Source organism: Emys orbicularis, chromosome 3 (genome assembly GCF_028017835.1).
Source record: "Emys orbicularis isolate rEmyOrb1 chromosome 3, rEmyOrb1.hap1, whole genome shotgun sequence".
In the NCBI taxonomy this organism is placed as follows: Eukaryota; Metazoa; Chordata; order Testudines; family Emydidae; genus Emys; species Emys orbicularis.
The window spans coordinates 100308520-100335363 of record NC_088685.1 but is presented as its reverse complement, the minus strand read 5'-3'; the positions used below and the strand labels follow the sequence as shown (position 1 = coordinate 100335363).

Below are 26844 nucleotides of genomic sequence, written 5' to 3'. Positions count from 1 at the left end.
AATGCTGTATTATTCTGGCTTTGCTTCCCAATTCTGGCATCTCTACAACTGCAGGATGACACTGCTTGTTGGGCGAGGCCTTTAGCTGTACATATATTAATAATATTGTGATCTTTTTAAGTTTGGTTTTATTCACTGTGTATTTTTGAATTTCTTACAGAACCACCTCGACCAATAGCACCCCCCCAGTTACTTGGTGTTGGGCCTACATATTTGCTGATTCAGCTGAATGCTAATTCCATAATTGGTGATGGGCCTATAATTCTGAAAGAAGTGGAGTATCGGATGACATCTGGGTCCTGGACAGAAACCCATGCTGTAAATGCACCAACTTATAAGCTATGGCACTTAGACCCAGACACTGAGTATGAGATTCGTGTCCTCCTTACCAGGCCAGGAGAAGGAGGAACTGGCCAGCCAGGACCACCACTTATCACCAGAACCAAATGTGCAGGTGAGGTCTATTTTGTTGTTGTTGTTGTTGTTTTCCACTTTGTTTTCACTGTAATGATGCTGTTACTATAGCAATAGTTCTCCTTTGCTGGTACCGCCAAAGGTCTGAAAGTTCTTATGCCAGCCTGGCCCCCATATTCTGTTTGTGCCACCTTGTTGGGGTCAACTTACTTAAGCTTCCATTTATTGATCACAGAAGCTAGGAAGCTGTGACAAAATGTCTGAATGCATATAGTTAAATCAAAGGAGGCGCTAAAGGAGGGATGTTAAGGAACTCAGGAAAGGTAAAACAATTACCAAAACAGCCTCTCCAGTACCCAACTTCAGTGGAGTTAAAACAACAATGGCTGAGCCATCAATTGGTGAGAGAATTTACCTAGCTGGCTTCATGGAGACCTAGGGTGCTTTAGTCTCCCAAGGCTAAGCTTGCGATCAAAAGACCCCGACCAGTTAAAAAGATGCCCTGGCAGAAAGGGAGTGAGCTGAGAGAGGCTGGCTAGGATGTGTCAGGGAAAAGGCTGACAAGTTTGGCTGAGACAAATGTAAACAAAAAAGCTGGCAAACATGCTATTCAAAATTACTTTAAAAATGTAGTAAGAAAAGACAGTCACATTGCTTAATTCTAAATCGTCTGTATTTATATAGTGGTGAGAGCAGTGTTAGAATGAAATCTCCATTCACAAATTAGGCATGGATTCCAACTGGACAGGGTATTCTAATGCTTGTCTTAGTATGTGTGATCATTCTGTTCAGTTACTATGGAAAAAGGTCAGCGCCAGAGTTAGGAGCTAATGTCATAAGTGTCCTCAACTTGACCAGGTCAGTGAGTTTATATTCCAGAAAATTTGACCATCTGTATTGATACTGTTTTATTTTTAAACTAGACATTGCATTTCTTGGGAGCTGAAGCATTCTGCTTATTTAATTCCCTAAACAACAAGCTCTCAGCCTAAAGCAATTCTGAAACTGCAGGCAATTTTGAAATAGGCGATCTTATTTCTAATTTACCATACAGTGTATACCTCTCTTGAAAAGTGAAAGGATTCATGTGTCTATCTCAGGTCAGATAACCACTATTGAAATCTAGTCTAGATTAAAGTGTCAGTTCAATTCTCTTAAATAATTTTAGACCTTGCTCCAAAAATATAGTATAGAATTTTGAAGTAGCTTCTTTATTAAGGTGACACAACCTAGAATTTCTTCCCAGACATCAGTTGGGTATACTTTCTTGTTCCTAATATGTGAAAGACTAAGGCTGCCTAATATGAAAAAGATAAGAGGAGAGGTCATGGTATAATAAAGGCCTGACATCCCTTTAGCTAGCCAATTTAAGGGAAGTGGTGTAATTTTTAAAGCATGAAAATATACACATTTATAAAAAAATAAAATATATATTCTTGATGAGTTTGTTGGAATGACTAGATGAAAATAATACTTAAAAGTGATAAACATTTGTTCAAGTAATTGATTTGAATATTAAAACATCAAAACAATAAGCAATGTAGCTTGCAGTGCTTTTGATGCCACGATAGCACAGGAACCTATTTTTTAATGGGAGGTTGAGTTACCTGCCCCAGGTAATATAGTGAGTCATTGACAGGATCCAGATTAGAATATGATTTCCAGGTCTGCTCCATTCATCCATCTCCCATAATAGTGAAGACAGGTATTTCTCTTCCAGGAAGGCTTCCTTTGGGCTTTTGCAACTATGTTGTAGTTTTAAAACTTGCAAAATCAATATAAAAATCTATCTGAAGTGTGTGTATGTGTGTGTGTCTGTTAGAAAGCAAACACAATATCAGCCTCTTCAAAAAAAAAAAAAAGTTTTAAAAACCAAGAATAAAGCCAATAATGAAATAGCTAGCAGTGTGATATATCCTTTGCTAGTCGTGTTAGCTTGGTGATTATCAGGTGGCTTACTATGCTGTATTGTATTCCACTAGCTGCAGTACCTTGTTTTGGAAAATTCTAGTTTTTGTTTCAGACAAGACTGCTTATTTTTAAGACAGCTATCCTAACTGCCCTTTTGTTAGTTCTGTCTTTCTGTATGTTTTGTAAGCTTTAGGTTCAATTTTGAAACAAGTTATAATTGATTACCCATGTAATATCATTTATTTCCAGTCACTGTATTTGATATGTCAGTGTGAAACTACCTTGCTTTACTGTGTGGATAAGAAACGCATTACTGAACATTCACTGGATGGGTTTTAATGTTTATGCTCTAAGTAATAACTAACATTGAATTATCAGGAATAATATGTTAGTAAAATGCTATTGGCTATTTTACCACAAGAATAAACAGTTGCTTTATTTTGGGAGGAGATTGAAAATGATTTTTACACATTGTTGGTTTAGAATTTACAAATGCCATGACATTTCAGAATAATATGCTATTGATCTATTAGTCTGTGTTTCACTTCAGAACATCTTACATTTTGTGCAATTTGAAGTACAATTGCACAAGTTTGGGCATCAAGCATTCGATGTAGTTATCAGGTGGCAAGAGTGGTTGAACGAGTAGTTGTGTCTCCTAAACAGTGAGTTAAAACAGTGACCAGTGATTTCTGGAGGATTTTTATAAGGTGCCAGACAAAATTAATTAAATTATTTGTGTAACTGGAATTTGATAGATGATTTTTCCTATGCTTAAATTTAGTGACTGTATTATACTGAAAATATAGATTTTTTTTGTTTGTTTGTTTTTTGTTTTTTTACCAGATCACATCCATATGTGGGCAATTAACGGTAATAATCAGCAGACAAATATATGATTCGACTGAGTATTTTTAAATAACTAGAATGAGAATATAAAACACACTAACCAGAACTTGATTTTCTTTTTAAAATTATACTTCCTGAGAGCACAGGTCCAGGCTTGTTTTGATTTTTAAGCAGGTTATAGCCATTTTGCTAGGAGCAGTAATATGCTCCAAGGTGTATTTGGTGAGAGAGGTAATTACATGCCTCTGGTGGCTGAGGGCACTTGTCCTCATCTCATTCCTCACAATGCACCTGAAGTGTGTGATTCCTGCAGTATAACAACACTGTATTATTGCTCACATAAGCATTTTAAAATAAAAGGAAGTGAGATGCTGTTTTAATAGGAAGCAATCCTAATACCTAACTGCGCAATAAGGCAAGGATGTCTTCCTGTGAGATTTTCCTTTTGAGGATATCATCTGGCATCAGAGCGTGTGTGCAATCTGTCTTTCCTGTGTTAGGCTGAAATAAAATATGCTGTATTTTAAAATTGTCCACTTAGCAATTGTACTTTAGAAATTGTTCTGTTACATTGGCTGCTGCTTCTGAATAACTGTTAACAGCTAAGCTTTCTCATTAACTGATATTTTAGTGGCAAAGAAGGTCAACAGTTCAGTCTGTCCAGAACTTAATATATCTACACAGTCAGTAGAGCTCCTACTTCACTGAAGTTCAGTGCGGTTTGTGATTTTCAGTAATACATGTAGATCTGTGGAGCAAAGGGAAAATGATCTGATTTTCATTCCAAACCCTTTAAGTAAACTTGTGTCAGTGGGTTTTTTATAAAGCAAGGAAAGGGATGAAGCTTTTCCCTTCTGGTTACAGCTTTATCGAAGCTGAAAATGGAACCATATGTATTGATTTTTTTACTATTGTCCAGTATAATTATCAATCACAGAGACTAATAATCAATGACAATCAGCCTTGAGTCACAAAAACTGTTTCAGATGTTTGTTAAACAGTGCAACGTTGACTTAAGGTTTGGCTTTAGTTAAAGGTTCAGGATCAGGGCTGTTTTTCATTCTGTTTTTCTGAATGTGGAGTATTTGTTTGTGATTTCCATGTTATTAATTTTGAAAACAGAATACAAAGAATACCAGGATGTTGCTGAAGTTCCCATCAGCAAAAAAGCACATAATGAGAATAAATAGCACAAAGAAAATAATCTAAAGTGTTTTTACATTTTCTTTTAAATCTTAAAATTAGGCTCCAGACATTAGTGCATTTGGGGGCCTAGCTCTTCATGGCCATCTAGATTAATATGCCATGCTAGTTATTTTTTTAAGTAATTGTATGCAATTTTCAAATAGAGCAGTAGGGCCACCAGAAATGTTTCAAAATCACTTGTGCTGAGGGCTGACTGGCTGCAAATAGTTACACTTCTCTTACTATTGATTGTCCTGTTGAAGACTATGGAGTGGGGCTGGAGATTTTTGGTAGCTAGAACTAATGAACCTGTCCAGGAGAATTTGGCATCTTGGTACTTCAGGGAGGTGGGCTTCTGAGAAGTGCTGGAGGCAAAATTGGGTACTTGTCAGAAGGACAACAGGAAAATTTGGCAACTGAAGGGTCAAGTTGAGGATACTCCTCCTTTATATTTGTATAATTCAAGAACTAGAGTTTTTTCCTTTATGGGTTGCTTACCCACTCTTCCAAAAAACTAATAAAATACAAGCAAAAGGCTAATTCGGAGTAATTTTAATCTGGTGGAATGTTTTAAAATTTTCTAAGGGTCCAGAGAGAGAATATTTACTGCTTTATCATAAATGCAATCTTAAGATTTCAAGCAAAATCTTTATCCTTTTCTTGGTGTACTGAAGAAATCTAATGTCAATAAATTAGAAGGCTTATAGTATATGAAAGAGGAACTGTAATACATTTTGAGCATTTTAGTGTTTGATTTGCCATTTCCAAATTTATATTGCTATTTACAGCGTAGAAACTTTTTATTAGACTAAAATGATAACGACGCAGTTGAAATTCTGTAATTGAATATATTGAATTTTTACATTTGTCATTGCAGAATGCCCATATTACACCAATATTTATAAGTGTCCGTTTGTTTTTACAAACTTCTTTATCACCTGTAACTCTTGTTTCTGGGCTTTTTGCTAGAGTGAATGTCAAACATTTAAGATCTCACTAACAGATATCAAACACCATGCGCTCCTGCTCCTTGCAAATTTACCAGTTGGTTGTGTTATGAAATCAGGATTTAATCAATTAAGAAGGATTAGGCAAAGGGTGCATCTTGCAGCTCTTTCTAAACATGGCTGGGTTTGCATTTAGTCATGTTTCCTTGGGACAGAATTCCAGAGTTGCATACTTACCATTGAGAAATCTCTTATTACCAACATCTACAAGCTTCATCCGTGGGATGTCCAGCTCTAGCATTCCAGATGATCAGCTGGCATATCAAACCAGTGCTCTGCACTGCTCTGGTTTCCAATTGATTGGCAGGTAAAATTCTATTAATTAACATATACATACTATATATGAAGTGCTAACTAGCCTAGGCACACAAATGGGAGGCCCATATGGAAGGCATATAGCACTGCAGAGTAGTCGCACAGCCATTCCACTCAGCTAGGTTCTTGTTAGATCATGCAAACTAAACCATGGTGTATGCTGGGAAATACTTAGCTGAAAGATCTTCAAGGAAAACTCCGCTGGTCATAGGAACATAGTGTTGACTCAGCGGGCAGCTTTCCTCCCTCGGAATCAGTATTAAACAGATGACAACTTGTCTTTACTTTCTGTGTTCATTGTTGAGTGTTATTGCATAGTCTTTCGAGATGTGGGTTGTCTCTTCGCTTATTGAAATCTTTCTCAATAAAATGTGTTAATGTACAAATTCCAGTGTAGGCAGTTGCATGCTGCTTGCCTGAATTTCCCTGCAGCTTCATTTGAATTAGATTAATTTTCTGTTCTTTTCATGGTTGGTTCTAGATTTTATGGGTCCCTACGTGAAGATACTTTATACTGTGCCCTGCCCTCCTCCCTCGCCATTTGAAAGGGGCTTGGAAAGGGAGGCCTACATAGAATCCACCTGCATAAGCTATCAGCTGCTTTTATCTGTCACCCAATGCCAACCCATCTCTAGCTGAAATATCCTCTTCCTCCTTGTTTCTAAGGTCCTTTGAACTTAAAGGGAGACAATATAATGAACTAATGCTTGGTATGATTGCAGGTGGCTGCTGGGCCAAGGGGTCATTGAAGACTTATTAAGGGACAGGACATCAGCACTGCAAAAAATAAATGTTAAAAAGACAAGGACTTCTTGATCAATTTGGTTAGCACTTTAAAAGCTAGCCAAGATGTGTCTACTAGCAGGTCCTGGAATCTCCCTTAAACAGCCACACCTCCTTCAGCCTTCCCTCCACACACACCCCTGTTGTTTTCTTCTGATCTTGTGTGCATGAAGTGCAGGGTCCCTAGATGCACAGTAGAAACCCTCCTGGGTACTTAGAAATGACTAAGATTGGTAAATAGAAGATGTAGAAACGTACATTTTCCTTTTTCTACATCTAACTTCTGTCCATGTGGGAATGGTGTGAATCTTGTCAGCCCTGTCATAAATTGGCAAAGCTTTGCCGACACCTGCTGGAGAATTATTGGGGGAAGGGATTAGTTCTGAGGTGCTGAACTCCCAAGGCAGAGCAGACTGGGGAATATTGAGCTTGGAAAGCCAAGGGTAGAGCCCCCATAGTGAGAGTCAGTACAGTTGCGAGAGAATGGAACCCCTAGCCAAGAGCATCCCTTCTAGACCTTGCTAGAATTTTGAGAGGGTGACCAAGAAGATAAGGGGGTGTGAAGGAAGAATAACCATGTGGGAAGATGGGGGCAGAGCCTGTCTCAGTGCTGTTTGGGTGGGGAGGGACTGAACAGGGGAAGATTACTTTATTTACAGCACCTAATATTTCCAACTCAGTGTGCTGCTCTTCTTCAGTCATGGAGCTGTGACAGGTATACATTGCTGGTCATTTCCTTACTCGAAGGGAGGCTTAGAACTAGTTGTGCATTAAAGGTCTGATCCAAAGCTGATTGAAGTCAATGGAAATATTTACATTAACTTCAGTGGGCTTTGGATCAAGCCTAAATTTCTGGTAGAGCTCTATTATTGGAAAAGAGCAACATAGCAGCAGCTGCAAGCTAGCAGCACAGGTAAGCTATGGATTGACACTCCCCTGCGTGCCGTGCCCCCTCTCCCCCCACACACTTACTTTTTGGTGTCCTTTGCCAGAGCAGAGTGTGCCAGCAACATTTAGACTTCAGTGGTTTATCAGAAGTGATGTAAGCACATTTCTGAGAGGAGCACTGTTTGTGGCATTAAAATGTACTCCAGTATATTAATCCAAAGCCCCTATTCCAGTTGTAAAAAAGTGGATGCAGGGAAATAATTCATATTGTACCACTTGAGAAAGCTGCCAGAGATGTGCCCAAGCCACGTAGTGCAGATCCTGATTTTAACTTCTCCAGATCCACACAGTTTTGGTGTGTGTCCATTTCAAGAGGAAATACCTGCAGGATGACATCTTGTTGGAAAAATGTGGCTCTCTTAAATTGACTGCCAGTTTTTACTGTTAAATCTTTTATGACTACCATCCATTACTTTGCTTGATACTTTAATTCAGTTTGCTTTCATAATTAGGGTCATTCAACATTTTAAGTGGTCAGTACCATGGTGATGGATGCACTATAAGTACCTACATAAAATAGAACTAGTTTATTTAAACATGCAGTTTTATAAAATTAGCTTTTGTTTAGCTTGTTTTTATCATTGCATAAAAATGAAAGGAGAAACTTTAATTCAAATATTTATAAACTACTGTCACTGCAGCCCTTACGCATAGTGTTTCAGAGATCAAGCATTTTGTTTTCTCATTCTTACTCAGTAACAGTTAGCAGAGCACCAGAGGGAAGGAAAAAGATTATAAGGTTCTGTGTGGGGGTGGAAAACAAGACAATGCAGAGGAAAGGGAAGTTTCTTACTCGGATCGGAGTTCCCATTCAGTCACTCATTCCTCTCCCTTCTTTATTTCTGTAAGAAATACTAGAGGAATACCCCTTGTTCCTGCCACTCAAATGGCAGTATGCCTCTGGATGAGACATGAGTGAGTTAGTCCCCTCCCATCCTCATATTGAAGGGGTGTGGGCAGGTCATCTGAAAAGCTCCCAACCCCCATTCCTGCTGACATTGTTTCTTATGGGTCATTTCTGCTGAAGTGGGGTATTTCTGTTTTTTGCACCTTTTTTCTCAGTCTAACATTGCTCTTTTCCCTGATTCAAACTTGGCCTTCCTCAGGCAGAATAAAATAAATGATACTTTCTCAATATTTTTATTTCTCAATAAATTTGTTTTGTATTTGGAGAAAAGGCTAGATGATATTCTCATCATACGATGATGAAATTCTTTCATAGACTCATAGACTTTAAGGTCAGAAGGGACCATTATGATCATCTAGTCTGACCTCCCGCATGATGCAGGCCACAAAATCTGACCCACCCACTCCTGGAATAATTCTCTCCCTTGACTCAGCTGTTGAAGTCCCCAAATCATGATTTAAAGACTTTAAGTCGCAGAGAATCCTCCAGCAAGCGACCCCTGCCCCATGCTGCGGAGGAAGGCGAAAAACCTCCAGGGCCTCTGCCAATCTACCCTGGAGGAAAATTCCTTCCCGACCCCAAATATGGCGATCAGCAGAACCCCGAGCATGCGGGCAAGATTCTCCAGCCAGACCCACATTGACCATTGATACTAATTACCAGCGATGGCACGTTATTGACTTATTGACTAAAATCACGTTATCCCATCAAACCATCCCCTCCATAAACTTATCAAGCTTAATCTTAAAGCCAGAGAGGTCTTTCGCCCCCACCGTTTCCCTCGGAAGGCTATTCCAGAACTTCACCCCTCTGACGGTTAGAAACCGTCATCTAATTTCAAGCCTAAACTTCCCGATGGCCAGTTTATATCCATTTGTTCTCGTGTCCACATTAGTACTAAGCTAAAATAATTCCTCTCCCTCCCTGGTATTTATCCCTCTGATATATTTAAAGAGAGCAATCATATCCCCCCTCAGCCTCCTTTTGGTTAGGGTAAACAAACCGAGCTCCTCGAGTCTCCTTTCATACGACAGGTTTTCCATTCCTCTGATCATCCTAATGGCCCTTCTCTGTACCCGTTCCAGTTTGAGTTCATCCTTTTTAAACATGGGAGACCAGAACTGCACACAGTACTCCAAATGAGGTCTCACCAGTGCCTTGTATAACGGAAGCAGCACCTCCTTATCCCTACTAGAAATACCTCGCCTAATGCATCCCAAGACCGCATTAGCTTTTTTCACGGCCACGTCACATTGCCGACTCATAGTCATCCTGCGATCAACCAGGACTCCGAGGTCCTTCTCCTCTTCCGTTACTTCCAACCGATGCGTCCCCAGCTTATAACTAAAATTCTTGTTAGTCATCCCTAAATGCATCACTTTCCATTCCAACAGTAACTAACAAAGATGTTAAAGAGCAGCTACTAAAGTTAGACATCTTTAAATAAGAAGGTTCTGATAACTTGTATCCAATAATTTTAAAAGAGCTGGCCACAAAGCTTTCTGGACCATTAATGTTGATTTTTAATAACTCCTGGAACTCTGGGGAAATTCTAGAAGCCTGGAAGAAAGCTAATGTTGTGTCAGTATTTAAAAGGGTAAATAGGATGACCCAGGTGAAGTCAGCCTGACTTTGATCCTGGGCTATATAATGGAATGGCTCATACAGAATGCAATTAATAAAAAGAGTAATATTATTAATGCCAATCAACATGAAATTCATACATTTATAAGGCCAGGAGACATTATTGTGATCCTCTAATCTAACCTCCTTTATAACACTGGAAAGAGGACGTCCCTGAATTAATTCCATTTGTAAATCAAGATGTTTTTCTAAAAGATTGCCAGTGATGAAGACTCCACTGCAACAGTTGGTAAGTTGTTCAAATGGTTACTTATAAAAATGGAAGTTGTCAAACAAACTTGATAAAAGGTTTTAATGAGTTTACAAGTTTGACTGATAAAGGTAGTATTGTTGATGTAATGTCCTTAGCTTTCTGTAAAACATTTGATTTGGTGCCACATTAGATTTTGATTAAGAAACTAGAATGATACATTTAATGTATGTCACGTTGATTTTGTATTAAAATCTGGTTAACTAATTGGTCTCAAAATGTAATTATAAAGAGGAAATAATCATTTAAAGGGTGTCTTTCTAGTAGGGTCAGTTCTTGGACCTACACGGTTTAATAGTTTTATTAATAATCTGTTATAAAACATAAAATAATCACTAATAAACTTTGCAGACATCACAAATACTGGGGGAGTGGTAAATAATGAAGAAGACAGGTCACTGATACAGAGTGATATGGATCACTTGTTAAAGCTGGGCACAAGCAAACAATATATGTTTCAAGATGGCCAAATGTAAGGTCATGCATCCAGGAACAAAGAATGTTACTCATACTTACAGAATTGGGAAACTCTATCCTGCGAAGCAATGACTCTGGAGAAAAATAACTTAGGGTTCATGGGGGATAATAGCTGAACATGAGCTCCCAGTGCGATGCTGTGACCAAAAGGGCTAATGCGATCCTGGGATGTATAAACAGGGGGCTCGTGAGTAGGAGTAGGGAGTTTATTACCTCTCTCTCTCTGTGTGTGTGTGTGTGTGTGTGTGTGTGTGTGTATATATATATATATATATATATATATATATATATATATATATATATATATATATATATATATATGCCATTGGTGCAACCACTGCTGGAATACCGTGTCCAGTTTACAAAGGGTTGCAATGGATTCTTCATCACTGGAAATTTTAAAATCAAGATTGGATATTTTTTTCTAAAAAAATATGCTCTAGTTCAACCACAACAATGGGAATTGAAGCAGTAATTAATTTAGGTAAGTACTGTGGCTTGTATTATGCAGGATGTTAAACTAGATGATTGCAATAGTCCCTTCTGGCCTCAAAAATCTATGAATTATTGTACCACTGAACTCATACTCTTAGGTTACATGATCCTTGAAGGTGTATGTGACCATGCGGCACTCACCCCTGCGGCGCCTCCTGCTGGTACCTTCTGGGAATTAGCTCTCCAGCTGTCAGACCACCCTCTGCAGGCTGGTGTCCTCCTTTTCCTGGCCCCCGTGTCCCTCCCGGACCTGGTACCTCTGGCACACCGGGGTACTGCCCCCTGGCAGTACACCCCTCAGGCTCTGGGTCTCCCCTCCCTGGGGAACCCCCACCCACTATCCCCGCCTCACCTCAGTCATAGGCTACTGCCAGTCACCAACTAGCCCCCTGCTCACTGGGGCAGACTGCAGTGTAAAAGCCACTCATCATAGGCAAGGGGGGTTTGGACCTGCTGCCTCTACCTACAGCAGAGCTGCCCCTCTGCAGCCATAGTACCCTCTAGTGGGCCCTTACTTCGGCCTGCAGCCTGGGGCTTTGCTGGGCTGGACCTCCCTGGCCCTTCTGGCACTGCTTCACCCTAGATACCCTCCTCAGCTTCCCAGGCAGCCTGGTCCCTCCCTCTCCAAAGGCTAGAGAGAGAGTGTGTCCCTCCTGGCCCATGGCCCACTTATAAGGGCCAGCTGGACCCTGATGCTGCTTCCCCAATCAGCCTGGGAGCTACTTACCCCAGCAACAGCCCTCTCCTGGGCTGTTTTAAGCCCCTCCGGGCCGGAGCGAGTGACCACCCCGCTACAGTGTGATTATCCAGTGAGTTCACAAAGGTATTAATTCAGGCCTCAGTCCTTTAGAGATTTATGCATGTGTTTAACTTTACACATTGTGATATCAATGGGATTACTCAAAGTACAGAGTTAAGCATGTCTGGAAGTTTGTGGGATTGGGGCCTGAATTCTTTGGATGTCTTTTACAAATTCAACCAATTAACTAATAATACCTCTTAGGGAAGGAAGCAAAACCCCTGGCCCTCTCCTTAATAATTTAAGCTTTGTAAAAGCCTCCCAAACTGGATTCTTGAAAGCCTGTCAGATTGGTTCTCAAAAAGAAAACCGTGTAGGATCACCCTGCATTTTAGTTCTCCATCCTGTAGAATCAAAGTTGACTCTTCATATGAGAGACCATTCTTAAGATGACAAAGATGAAATCATAGAGACTTTGGAGAAATTTTAAAATATTGAAAATATAAAACAATCTTCACCTCACTCTGTGAGGTAAATAAGTATTAGCCCCTTTGATTGGATAGAGAGCCTGTTTCTAATCAAGTGACTTTCCCAAAGGAACACATTGAGTCAGTGGTGGAGTTTGGGTTGACACTCATTTGTTCCTGGTTCCATGTCCCTAGTTCTGTCCTCTAGCCCAACCTACAGCTAAAAAGCATACAACTTCTATTGAATTTTTTTATTTGATATCGTTTGTGTAACTTGTTTCATTCAATATTGACTTTTGAAAGCAGTTCAATTTTCCATCCCATGTTATTAATTGCTGGAAGGTATTTTATTACTGTAGGAAATGACCTGTTTAATTATCCTTAGTACTTGAGAAGCTGAGTCTAACAATACCATAAACGCAAATTTTGTTGTTTAAATTGTATGGAATTGTGTATAACAGCAAGGGAAGGCCAGCGTTACATTGGTAAAGGATGTCACAAGACTTACTGCCAAATCAGACTGAAATATTACATAGAATGTGGCTCTCCAAGAGTAGAATGTGCTGCCCATGTGTTCACTTGCCAGTTTATAACTCATAGAATCATAGAATATCAGGGTTGGAAGGGACCTCAGAAGATCATCTAGTTCAACCCCGTGCTCAAAGCAGGACAAATCCCCAGACAGTTTTTTGTTTTTTGTTTTTAAACCCCAGTTCCCTAAATGGCCCCCTCAAGGATTAAACTCACAACCCTGGGTTTAGCAGGCCAATGCTCAAATCACTGAGCTATCCCTCCCCCCTCATAGTAGTTCATGGGGTTACAAATAAGTAAATATTCCAATTGCACCAAATCGCCTCAGAAAAATGTTCTTGTGATTAAGGCACTGGACTGGGACTCAGGAGATCTGAGTTCAGTTCCGGACTCTGCCATAGACTTCCTGTGTAACCTTGGCAAGTCACTTAATCTCTCTGTGCCTCAGTTACCATCTGTAAAATGGGAATAATACATCCTTTCTCCCGGCCTTTGTCTATCCTGTCCATTTCGGTTATAGGCTGTTCAGGGCAGGCAATGACTCTTACTTTGTACTTGTACTGTGCCTAATACAGTGGGACATGATGTTGGCGGTGACTCTGAATTTCTAGCACAATAAAAATAATAAATTGTTAATCATCAGAATTAGTGTAATAAAAGTCAAAGGAAGTACTAGAGAATGACCCATTGAATTGTCAGCAATATGTCTATGCAATGCTGTAATCTGAAACCAAGAAAAATGTGTATAGATAGGAATTATTTTCCTTGGCAGTAATTGGAAATGGTAGCAAGGAGGAGACTTGAAAGAAACATTTTGAAGGGGTTAGAATCATTCCTTTTTTTTTTTAGTGCTGTTTTACTGCGTGCATATTCAGAACATATATATTTTAGATTTACCCTATGCAACAAGAAAAAGAAAACACATGGAATAAATATTATTGTATAATCTAATCTGTATAACAGTAGTCCTTTCAATAATACTGTAAATATTATAATGTTACATTGACTTTTTTGCATTTTTTAATTATATTTTCTGAGTGCCCTCCCACACCTTTTTTTTAATGAGGGTAAAAGCCCCACCTTTCCCCATGAAATAATGACATTGGTCCTACACCGTTTTATATGATAATTCCCAGACTAAATAATTTAGCTCTAAATTTTAATAGCTTTTTTTAATAAATGATAATTTGTAGATTGAGTTTGTGTCAGTGATTAAGTGTTCAGACCTCCAAATCATCAGCTTGGAAGCAGAAGTTCTGCTCCTGTAAGGTAATTCATGGTAGGCTCTCAAATCAGTTTGTCTCTGGGATGGCTTAAGACAAACAGAATTCCTGCTTAGAACTTGAAAAGCCTAAGTTGCAAATAGTGATTGCTGTGTTGGCTCCAGCCAATATAAAGATCTTTTGAAAATAAGTAAAAGAAAAGTGTTAGTTTCAAAGACATGTTATTGAAGAGGAGACTTGCACAGTTCATACAGTTCATCCACACTAATGGTTTGCTATTAAAGCTCTTCTACTCTGCTTCTTAATAGTTAATGGAGATATCCTATCTCCTAGAGCTGGAAGGGACCTTAAAGGTCATCGAGTCCAGCCCCCTGCCTTCACTAGCAGGACCAAGTACTGATTTTGCCCCAGATCCCTAAGTGGCCCCCTCAAGGATTGAACTCACAACCCTGGGTTTAGCAGGCCAATGCTCAAACCACTAAGCTATCCCTCCCTCCCTCCCTTAACTCTGTTGTACACCATTATCTTTGCATGTAAATCATTTCATTCATTCTAAAGACCTGACTCTTGGGCAGACAGTGCTATATTGCAGCAGTCAGGTTAAGAAAGTGAGAAAATGTCATATGTTACGTTAATATAGAAACATTCATCCTGAAGAATTGGACTCTGAAGCTTTACACGCTTGTGTGTATGTGCGTGCGCATGTGTGCAAATAAACTTTTCCTACCACTGAAAAGCAGCCATTGTGCACTAGCACTACTATGTAAGGCCACAGTCCTGCACTGTGATTTGTGCACAGCGCTTTGTTCCTCCTGTGCACATCACGATGCAGGATCAGGCACTAAGTTTGTAAGAAATATAGTGAGCAATTAACTTGTTTTTCAATACGTTGTTTTGTCTTTCCCATTATGAGTTTGGTAAATAAGCTCTTTGTGTGTCACAGACATGTTTGGATTCATTTCTTCATCTTCTGTGTTCTGTTTTGTGCCCAGCCATGACATTTTCACTTGGACCATATTTAGTGGCTCAGAAATATAAAGCAGTAGCTTATGTATATGTACCACTGTCCCTCTACTGGATGGAGTCAAAGTGGCTCATATGTTTGATACTTACCTTTAGGGGACTGGTTTGTAAAGAGGATAAAAACTCATTTACTACTGATAGCTAATGGAAGAACTTCTCCTTTAACTCAGCTGGTACAGATTATTTGGGGGGGGGGGGGCTGAAGTTCCTGAGTTTTTCCCCTTTGCCCCCCTCCCCCCAGCCTATGTATGTAGATTATTTCATAATGGGGATAGGGGATAGTAGAAGAGATTTTAAGCACTATAACAAATATATTCTTGTACTTGGGTACTGCAGTGGATCTGCAAGGGGTCTTGTGACCTCAGTGTGAGTGTGGCTGGCTTGCATTTCTCCTGCCAGATATTCTGTGGGCCTTTCCCTTTGAGGTAGTGCTCCAGACCATGTGGTTGGAAGAAGATTAGTACCTCCAGGCTATGTGTAGAAGATAACTGATGTCATCCAAAGGAGTAGGGAGGTGTCATTGAAGTTCTTCAGTTTAAATTTTTAATAGAAGTTAATCTTGCACTTTGAATCTTAACCACTGAATCACTGAAATATTTTTCTTTAAAGGAAATAAAACTTCACATCTAAAACATTCATCAACAGTGTTCACTCGGATTGTTACAGAACAAAATTCCTGTGACACAAGTTTAATTTTAAGGTTTTAATTTTAGCAGAGTAAATGTCAGCTTCTCATGGATTGTAAGGCAAATATCTAGCTACAAACCATAATGTCCTCATTTTTAAAAAGTATTCTGAACTTAGGTGATATTTAAGGAGCCTGAAGAGAGAGATGACCTGGCAGTGTAACAAGACGCATCGCAAGTGACTGTCACAAAAGGAATGAGAACGAGACTGACATTTTCCATTACTGCCCAGTGCTAAGGTGCTAGCATTATCCCCTAAATAACCACATGCTCCAAGCAATAATCATGCACTGTCTTCTTCTGTACTAATATGAAAGTGGAATTCAATCTCTTTGACACATATTGCTTCAGCTTTTGGCTTGTCAGGTTGTTTCTGTGCTGGAACTCAGCTAATATATTGTGAATGGGTTCTGGTACAGTGATTGAAATGGGGAAGTAGTTACTCAGTTGTGTGAAGTAAGCTGCAGTGGTGTCTAAAATAGGCTGGATGAAGAGACTTCATTTTTGATTGCCTTTATTTTATTATTTATTAGAAACACACTAAATCTTCAACCCCTTGAAGTAACCTACTGTTTTGGAGTCTGTACTCCAGTAGGTGCTGAAAGTCATGAAATCTGCTGTTTCTGTAGTAATCCCCATTTTAGGGTAAAGAGGTAATCCTGTTTTCTCCTTCTCTCCAGCAGCGTGTGTGTGTGTGTGTTGTTTTTGCTCTCAGAATTTCATATTTTTTTAACTTTGCCCCAGTGGAAGAATATGTCTGCAATAGCCTAATGGTAGAGGGGCTCTGCACACAGCTGCATCAATCAAAATCTGCTTTTGGGGGGATATTGTTATGGTATTCTACATACTGATAAAATGCAGTTTGTAGTAAATTAGCTTTACTTCTGAGTGTGTTTTACTATATATTACTGTTGCAACTGAATTGTTAAATTTTCTTTATGAACAGGAAGAGGTAAACCTTAAATAATATAGTATTCATCTAAAAAACCCAGTATTCTTGTTACTGTCTGGCGTGAAATACCTAATTTAAAAAGTGATAATTAGTTGGTGCAATCCTAACCTACCGATTAAAGACAGAATGTGAGATCCTAACCACTTTTATTCTCTCTGAAGTGTGCATTTCAATATTTTGATGAGCATTAGAGTAGGTAGGAAAAATTTTGACAAAACATTTCTTAATCAGAAGTTGCTGACTTGTCAACATTGAAATGTTGTGCAGTGGCCATTTGATTTCAACAGAGGTCTGACTGAACCCAGGTAGGGTTCTGATGGAACCCTACCAGCCAGGCAGGTTTCCATTTGAAACCTACCTGGCTCCTCAGTAGCCCACCTGGTGAGCTGCTGGAAAGCCATTTAGTATACATTTCTTTCAACCAACAGTACCACTTTCTTTAGGCATTATGTAGGAGGAGATGAAGTTAACTACAAAGCTAATTTAGCTGATGATTTAGATTGATAGACCTTTGTGAGCATACCCATCACCTGTACTGGTGTAGTCACACCACAGACACCTAAAGCAAGTTAGGTGAATTTGGCTGTTTGTTAGGTGAATTTGGCATGTACAGCGCAGACTTCTTTAGGTGGAAGTCAGTGGCTGAGGAGGCAGTAAACTGTCACGGTAACATAGGTACAAACCTCACTGGAGCTATATATGCCAGCAAATTTTCTTGATTACTCTGTTCTATGTTTAATACAGTGCATTGTACAAGTACACTTGAGTGAGTATCTTTCATGTAAATTATTTTGGTGGGCTCTGGCATACAGTAGTAGACAGTACTACAAGATGTTACACATGTAAAAATTTTCTACAACTGTAGATAAAAATATTATTTGATAAATAGTGTCTGATTTAACGTGACTATTGCAAAGCATTCCCACAAAGGGGTAGAGTTTAGGTGGCACATACAATCATAACTCTGCCATTTCTTGACTTTTGAGTGCTAAACCACACAACTTTAATATTATTTTAGCTCAGCTTTTACGCATGTATTTTCCTAGAATGTTTTAAAAGAAACAAATGGAGAGTGTAGAGAATACAGTGGAGAATTATATATATTGCATGACTCTGCAATTTGTCACATGGCTATCACTATAAGTCTTAAATACATGCACTACACATTAAAAAAAAAAAAATGAAAAGATCATTATTAAAGTTGCAAAGTCAAGCTCTCAGAATTCAGAGAATGCCAGAATTAAGGCTGCCTTTGCAACCTTAATTTGGCTCCCTGGTGGATATGCATCGTGACAGTCTTTAATTATGTGATCACATTCAGTCCCAGGATGGATAGTGCTCACGAAATGAGCAGATATTCAATATTTTGTTTTGTCCTCATCATTAAATATGCCTTAGTTATTCCACATTGTTCAAACCCTGCTCTGAATGCAGAATTATTAACTTCCTCGTGGGCCTTTCTGTGGTGCTCATCACTATAGTATCTAAGTGTTTCACACACAATTAATATATTTTCACAACACTCGTGTGAAGCAAGCTGGTATTTTTATTCCTGTTTTAGAAATGAAGAGTTGAGAGCCATAGACCTGGCTTGATTCTTCAGAGAACTTAGCATTTTGTAACTTTTTTTATTTGTTCAAAGCATAGCTCTTATTGACTTCAGTTGCAGGCATGAATGCTCAGCACTTCTGCAAATGGCACCCCAGCTGACTCAAGTTGGACACTCAGAAAATGAGGAACACACACTTGAGCACCTGTGAAAAGTTGTGATTTGTGTGACTGGTCCAGTACTACATAGGAACTCTGGCAGAGGCAAGGATACATCCTCCAGCGTGGCTTTCAGCTGTCTAAACCACAACACTTTTCTTTTTCTGCAATCCCCTCCCTCTTTAACTACACATCTTTCAGCTTCTGCACCAAATGAGGCAGGCGTCCTACAAACAACAGCCTCATTTGCTGCACACCCCTTATTCATTGCCCGAGCACCATCGATTCTGTGCATTGAGTAAGCCAGGGATCCTGTAGAAAAAAAGTAATATTTTACCATGTAATTAAAGACTATACATATGCACAAGTGGGCTGAATTAAGGCTTGACAGGCAGCCTTAATTCTGGCATTTCCTAACCTTTCAGTGCCTGACTTTGCAACCTTAATGCTCCTTTAATGTGTGTGTGTGTGTGAGAGAGAGAGAGAGAGAGACACTGACTTCCTAGCTTTTATAAAAAGCAAATTAAAAAAACAGAAAGTTTATCATGTGCCACCATATGGATGCCAACATGGTTCATCAGCAGGGTTGGAACCTTTAGATGCACAGCACAGACCACTGCCACTTGAGCTAACAGAATAACTGATCCCAGTAGTAGGTTTTCATCCTCTTTGTGGAAGAGGAGGCATGCATTTTACCATTAGATTGACAGCAGAGACTCGGGAAGCCTAAATTCTGTTCCTGGCTCTGAAAGGAGTGTACTCAAGACCCTGCTTCTGTTTCCCCCAGGCACACTAACTTCCACCTTTGGCATCTCCATCCTGTCCTAGTCCCTTTCCTCCTTCATCCTCTCCCTGCTTGTCATCCTAGTCGTGGTCTTTCTCAATAAATATTACAGGGTTTATGTGCAAAGATAGTCAAACTTGTTGGTCTTTTATCTCTACTCATCTCCATCTTCTTTTTCTAGTCCAGCTACATCCCTTGCAAGTAACCTGGACTCCTTTTAATCTCTCTCTTCCTAGTCTTTAAAGCTGGCTGGCTGCTTCAAAGAGCCCCATGGTAGCAGTTGCAGCAGAGATATGTGGGTACTAAGTCTAAGACTGGGACTCAGGCAGCTGTTTGGAATGCGTCTACTACCCCTAAAATGCATGTATGGGACAAACCTGGACATGAGAGGAGGATAAAGGAGAGCTGCAGGCATAGGCACCAACTCCGTGGGTACTCTGAGGCTGGGGCATCCATGGAAAAAAATAGTGGTTCAGCTCCTCCCCGTCCCCGCCCATTTCTCCTGCCCGCCGGCAGGTCCCGCCGATCAGCTGCTACTCCTCCATCCCCGCTCCCGCCCACCACGATCAGCTGTTCAGCAGCATACAGGAGGTGCTGGGGGTGGTGGAAAAGGGGTGGGGGCGGAGGCTTGGGGGAAGGGGTGGAGTGGGGCCGGAGCCTGGAGCGCAGCAGTGGTTGAGCATGCCTTGGGAATTTGGCGCCTCCACACAAAGGAAAAAGGCTGAGAAGGGAGAGATTCTGTTACTATTGTGATGAGCATAGTATAAACTTTAATAGGCTAAGAATTTCCATAGAAATGTAGGACTGGAAGGGACCTCAGTAGGTCATCTAGTCCAGTCCCCTGCACTGAGGCAGGACTAAGTATTATCTAGACTAGTGGTTCTCAAACTTTTTTTTCCACGTACCACTTGAAAATTGCTGAGGGTCTCTACAGATAAAAGCACACAACTCATATATTAATATCATTAGTCTTACCTTTCTAACGTGATGGATGTGCCCTCTCTCCCTCGCCACGGCAGCCCCCGAGCTGGGGCTGGGATGGAGGGGGGTCTCTCCCTCTCTCCCACACTGCTGCAGCCCCCAAGCTGGGGCTGGGAAGGAGGGGTCTCTCTCCCACCACAGCAGCCCCCAAGCTGAGGCTGGGAAGGAGGACTGTCTCTCCCCGGCAGCCGCAGCTCTGGAGCTGGGGAAAGTCGCCTCTTTCTCTGGCCACCCAGCCCTGCACATCCCAAATTTCTCCCCACACTCTTTTCTCACCCCACTGCCCCCTCCCACCTATCCCCTATTCCCCCCAAGGCCACCCCCTCACCTTACATGTGCGTCTTCTCCAGGGTCCAGGCACCTAATTAATGGAGCCACGCTTGCATGGTTCCACTAATTAGGTGGGTGGCCGTTTATTCTCTCGTGTGTGGCTGCCCAGGTGTGCACCTTAGAGGGAACTATCGGTCCACGGACCACAGTTTGAGAACCTCTGATCTAGAACACCCCTGGCAGGTGTTTGTCTAACCCGTTCTTTAAAACCTCCAGTGAGGGAGATTCCAGTGGTTAACTACTCTGACAGTTAGGAAGTTTTTCCTAATGTGTAACCTAAATCTAATTTGCTGGAATTTAAGCCCATTACTACTTATCCTGTCCTCAGTGGTTAATGAGCACAATTTATCATTCTCCTCTTTATAACAATCTTTTACGTATTTGAAGATTGTTATCATGTCTCCCCTCAGTCTTCTCTTCTCCAGACTAAACAAGCCCAATTTTTTTTAATTTTTCCTCAGAGGTCATGTTTTCTAGACCTTTGATAATTTTTTGTTGCCTTCCTCTGGACTCTCTCATGTCCTTTTTCTTTCCTGAAGTGTGTTGCCCAGAACTGGACACAATATTCAAGTTACGGCCTTATCAGCATGGAGTAGAGTGGAATAATTACTACTTGTGTCTTGCTTACAATTCTCCTGCTAATACATCCCAGTATGATGGTCACTTTTTTGTTGTTGTTGTTGCAACAAAGATAGATCAGTGTTGAAAGCTTGTGATGAATGCATAGATTAAAAAGGTAGTAAAGATCTCCTTCTCTCACTTTACTACCAAGAAAGAATATACTATGTACAGTGGCTAACATGCATAGAAATAAGCAGATAGACAAATGAAACTAATATTTAAGTCTTTTAAAAAAATTTAATTTGTGCATTTTTATTCCTTGTTCTATACATGAGCTCTATAAACTACTTTTTCTAAAGCATATCCACAAAAAAACAAAGTAACCTGAAGTAAGAAAAATGCATAAAAATACAGACTGTGTATAATGGGTTTATATAATATGTAGGAGGCAGAGGTTGGAGGGTCTATCTCAATTTGAAGCTATTTTATGCCTTGAGTATTTTTCTTTCATTACTTTAGATAAATATGGTTTTCTGATCTTAAGAGCAATAATTTTGCACTTTTTAAACCTGAAAGTTTCTGCTGGTGACTAAGAGGCAAAGGCATCCAAAATGCTCTATGACATTTGAAAGAGAATTTTCACTTAAAAAGGCATAAAACATGCAAAAACGTGCAATTGCTTGTGTGTGCACGTTTTAGATCAGTATTCGGTGGCTGACAGTTTTTAGAAGACTTAAAAAGCATTACTTACAGCAGACTTTACCTCTATTTTATTTATTTAATAATCAGTCACTTTAAAAGAAGTAGCCATTCCAAATAACTGTTGTGCTTTATTGGAGTGCATTACTTTCAGTTTTCTGTAGGGAAGGCTAGCCAGGAGAGGGAATCCATCTGAGACACTTTTCTTTCTTGCTTTCTTTCTTTCCAAGACCAGCTTCTAGTGTATTCCTTCTGACTCAGGAAGGCTGGATTCAGTTCCCTCCAAAGTTAGTCAGTTACTAAATTCTGTGCCCATCACTCCCACTTCCACAACATCAGAGCATACAAGCAAGGACCAGTAAATGGAATGTATAACCTAAACTGCTTTTTTTTTTTTTTTTTAAGTCACCATTTAGCCTTGAGGTCTTCAAAATATTAAACCAATTGCTAGTGTTGAAAGTTTGTCACTGTGCTTTTCCCCTTAAGTTCATATTAGTCACGTTATCCATTATTAGGTATCCCTAGCCTCTGTTTGCCATAAGCTGGGAATGGGCGGGTGGGGATGGATCACTTGATGATTACCTGTTCTGTTCATTCCCTCTGAGGCACCTGGGATTGGCCACTGTTGGAAGACAGGATACTGGGCTAGATGGACCTTTGGTCTGACCCAGTATGGCTGTTCTTAGGTTATGTTCTTATGTACATAAAACCCGTAGCTGTGGAACTCCCTAGAATTTTGTGGGCATCTTGAAAACAGTTTATGCTTGTGGAGACCAGTGCTCCTGGGCTTCTGCTGATAGAATTAGGATGATTGCAAGCTCCTTTCCAGTTGTCTGTCAGAGTCTTCTGTTAAGCAACCATTGTAGCTTCTGATCAGAAGGGGTACAGGTAGCCTGGAGTAGCCTCCAGACTGAACAGGGAAATAAATTTGTAAATCCTGATTTGATACTGTTAAATATCTGCCTTTGGCATGTTACTTTGTCTTTCTGCGACTTCCCCCCACCCGCCCAAAAAAACCTGATAAAAATAAATTTAAAAAGGGGGATGATAATATTTAATTTCCTTACAGGGGTAAACCACTGTACACATATTAAAATTTACCAGAATACACACCTTATGCTCCAGTGGCTGGTGACCCTCAGGCCCCTGGCTTATTTGAAGGGTTGTCCTCCTTCCTTGGAACATTTCTTTAATTGTTAACCAATATACACAGATGGAGCAGATCTAACTAGCAGCAAGGTCAGCATTTGCTGGCAAATCCATCCCCCACCCTCTCACACAGACGATGCAAATATGGGACCGGGAGAAGTGGAGCATAGCAGTCCTCTGATGCAAGCGCTATCTGTTGGAGCTATTTCACTCTGTTCAGCTCCTCTCCTCCCTCATGGACTATTTAGTTAGAGCACATCCCAGAGTTTTCCAGTCACAGGTCAGACTGAAGGGCAGGAGGAAATGATTGCTGTTCTTCCTTCTCCCTTTCATGAGGGCACTGTGATGGGGATGCAGTCATGTTGCTGCCTACGCTGGTTCCCCAGTGCCAGTGGAGGGAGAGGGAGAGACTCCTAGGAAGTAGGGGAAGTGTTGAGAAACAAATAGGGATGGGCCTCAGAGTGGGCAGCTGAGATCCAATGGGTGGAGCTGGAGGAGCCAGGGGGTGGAAGCCTGGGAAGGAGCTGTGGCAGTGGGGAGACAAAGACCTCCAAAGTAGGGTTTGGAGTCTGAGACTGATGGAATGAACTGGGAATCTTTGCTGCTTCAGCTAAAAGGTTGTGCAGTACATATTCTGACAGACAGTATTGTGCCCTGTATCGACAAGATCAGGAACATTATGTCAGGAAATAGTGATCCTATGGGAATGATGTGTATCTGATTTTCCCAGCTGCCCTTCATCTTTTTCTGGAAGATTACAGGACCACTATGAGCTGTCTCTGAAGGAATCACTAGTAAAGCCCATGTTCAGAAATTAGTCACCTTCACATAGCAGTTAGTCAGAATAGGCAACACAGTGTGCTCTGTTATGTTCAAGGATGGGAAGAGATCCAGCTTTGCTAGGAAGCCTGTCTGTTAGATTAGAGTCATGGGGCGCTGCATCTCTTTCTCTTTCTCTTTCCTCCTCTTGCTTATGATTTGGTGTTTATCATTTACAGAGCTTGTTGGAAAATGGTAAATGTTTTTTGCAAAAAGTTTGGAAAGAAATGAAAATGTTTCTGCTTTTTGATGGAAAGCCAAGAAGTGTTTTAGTTTTCATGTGTTTTGTTGGAAAATAAGAATAAATAGAATTTTTTTTTTTTTAAAAGACCTCTTTTGGTTTAAAGAACAATTTGAACAATAATATTTGACCAGATCTCCTTTAATATTTCCATTGCACTTGCACCCAGTAGTCCCAATCAGTATTATACAAACAGAAATGGGGCAGCGACCCTGCCTCTGAGATTTTACAGTCTAGAAAAAAGAAAAAAAAAGACTGAACCTTCCATATTGGAAGTACAGTGTTAAGTACAATCTCTCCAGGATGAGGCTTCACAATGTGTCTGGGGTTGAATTCCAAAGTCATTCTCATTATGTACACATCCTGCTTCCTTCCTCTGTATCTCAACTCCCCAACATATCTCCATCCCCAACACTCTCTCCTCCCCTCACCCCCCACCTTCATCTCCCTTTGCAAGCCCCAACCAGCCATAGCTCTGTCAGTCCACTCCTCAGTTACCCATGTGTGTCTTGACCAGCTGATAGAAGTGTGGTACCATAAATCATCCCATATATCGGGTCACTGGATGTCAGTAACAACACAATTCACCAGATTGCTATATAGCTAAATTCCACTGCTGAACTGAAGGGTGGAAGATGAGGTAGCAGACATAACTATAGTCAGGCTCCCTGTGTATTGCTGCTTTGGTAACGTATCTTCCTCCAAGAAGGGTGTCATGAGCAGTAGGAGCACTTAAAGACCCCAGGAGTAAAAGGTAAGAGAATCTAAATGTGTCAAAGGCTATTGTTAATAGTGTTCAAACCTTCTTACAAGTGTCACATCTACTGTCTGAGAACCATGGGCAGGTCTTGCATCCAGGCACAGTATCTCTCCATTTGGCAGTTTGAATCATCAGTTCCTCAGACAATGGGCACCTACTGTGCTGTACAAGTATGGCACATATCTAGTTAACCCTGAAGAAGCCCTGATCAAAACATATAAGTTTGCTGCATGTTTCAGTAAAATTTTGGCTTTTCTTGCTACTTCATTTCCTATTATGTTGGACTATTTTCTCCACCTAAAGAAGGCAGGCTCATCTCTAGTCTCATTCACAGTTCACTTGGACAGCTACCTATGATATCACATGCCCATGTAGGTTCTCTTTTTATACTCTTTCATGTGAAATAATTTCTTAAAGGACTGTTCATGATTTTCAAGACTTTCAAGACTTGAAAAAGTGGTTAAATGGTGTTGGAGATGTGATTTTTGGGAGGGTGGTTGCTTTCTGCTCAGTGCTTTCTGAAAATCAGACCTTTTCAAGGACTTTCAAGTTAGGCACCCAAAATCACTAGTCACTTTTGAAAATCTTGGTGTTCTCTTCCTGTCTATGAAGACCACTTTTGTGGTAGTTATAATGCAGCCAGAAGAGTGAGAGCTAGCTAGCTCGGCTGGGTGATCTTCTTCTATATAACAATATTTCATTAGAGAGTCTTAGTCATTAAAACACTGTGGCCTCTGCTTCCCTCCCTCCACTTCCACAGCCCTTTAGGGATTATAGTGCCAGTTAATCTCCCAAGGAAGAAGTATGCAGAGAGAACTAGTTATCAAAGGAAACAGAGGTTACCAAAGTGTGGAATTGTCTCTTCAGATTGCTCTTCTCCGCCCTCTGTTTCTTTGGACTCCTCTGAGGAATCTTTGTACAAATGGAATGGACCTGTGAGAAGTGGGAACCATGGTTCTTTTTTGTATCATCAGGTCTTAATATTTAGTTGTAAGAGCTTGCTTATGCAGTACCATTGAACATTGCTTTCTGAAAGGTCCTGATTACTGTGTTGCCATGGGTGCTTGCATCCCAAAGTGTAGATGCATAAAGGCAGGATACTACATGTAATCTTACTTTTCCAAGAACCTGTTTTATGACTTTTTCCCCCTCCTACTGAGTGGTGTTTAGTGATCTCTTTGAAACCAAATTCCTCCTGTAGTGCACATCTAGTCACCTGTAGGGAAACCTGACCTTAAAGTGATGATGCAAGCAATGCAGAAATTGGATTCCTGGAAGGATTCTCTCTGCTGTTTGGGTTTTCATGAACAAAGATTTGTTACAAGCTTAATATTTCAATAGACAGGATGCAACTTTTTTAAAAATTGTTTGCAAATGTATTAATAGTCCCAGAGATTTGGCCACTCTAAGTACAAATTGTTGGACATACCTTTTCAGACTTTCTTGATTTGTAAATATCTGGCATAATACATAATGAAATACAATTATTTGATGAAGTTTACAAGCTTATTTAATCTGTTTTGTATTATACTTGCAAAACACATAAGCAAGATACCATTTTTTACGCTACCTTAACCTTCATATAACAGTCTTCCCTTGGAAAAAATTCTGTGAAAGTCTAATTTATGTTGACAAAAGCAATACAAGTGTCTCATAATAACAAAGGCTTGAATATGATACATAGGAAACAAATTTGTATTACACTTCTGTATAATTATGAAATGTTAACTCTAGTGACTTCTTATGACCAGCCATACTGCAGTACTTTGGGTTGTTTGTTTGTTTTTGTACTTCTGGAGTTGGTGTAGAAATTTAAGTTGTAAAGTTTATGTACTTTATAAAAAGGTTCACCAACAAATATGTTAATTGGCACTAAAATAATTTAGTTTTTATTTATTTAACTGTTGACTACACATAATTCTGTACTTATTTTGTTGTTGATGTAGCTTATGGTGTATCCACAGTAACTGCACCTCTCTACTTTGTATTTGCAAAGTGAATCACTGA

The 26844-nt window shown here is 40.1% G+C and overlaps 1 protein-coding gene across 1 annotated transcript in view; it reads left to right on the top strand.

The window, feature by feature from the left end:
* The window catches only part of PTPRK (protein tyrosine phosphatase receptor type K), a 585126-nt gene that overhangs the window by 362614 nt on the left and 195668 nt on the right, over nt 1-26844 (top strand). Inside the window, exon 7 of the mRNA XM_065401786.1 lies at nt 161-454. Within this exon, the coding sequence (XP_065257858.1) occupies nt 161-454 (294 nt within the window). The remainder of the gene's footprint in view (nt 1-160; nt 455-26844) is intronic.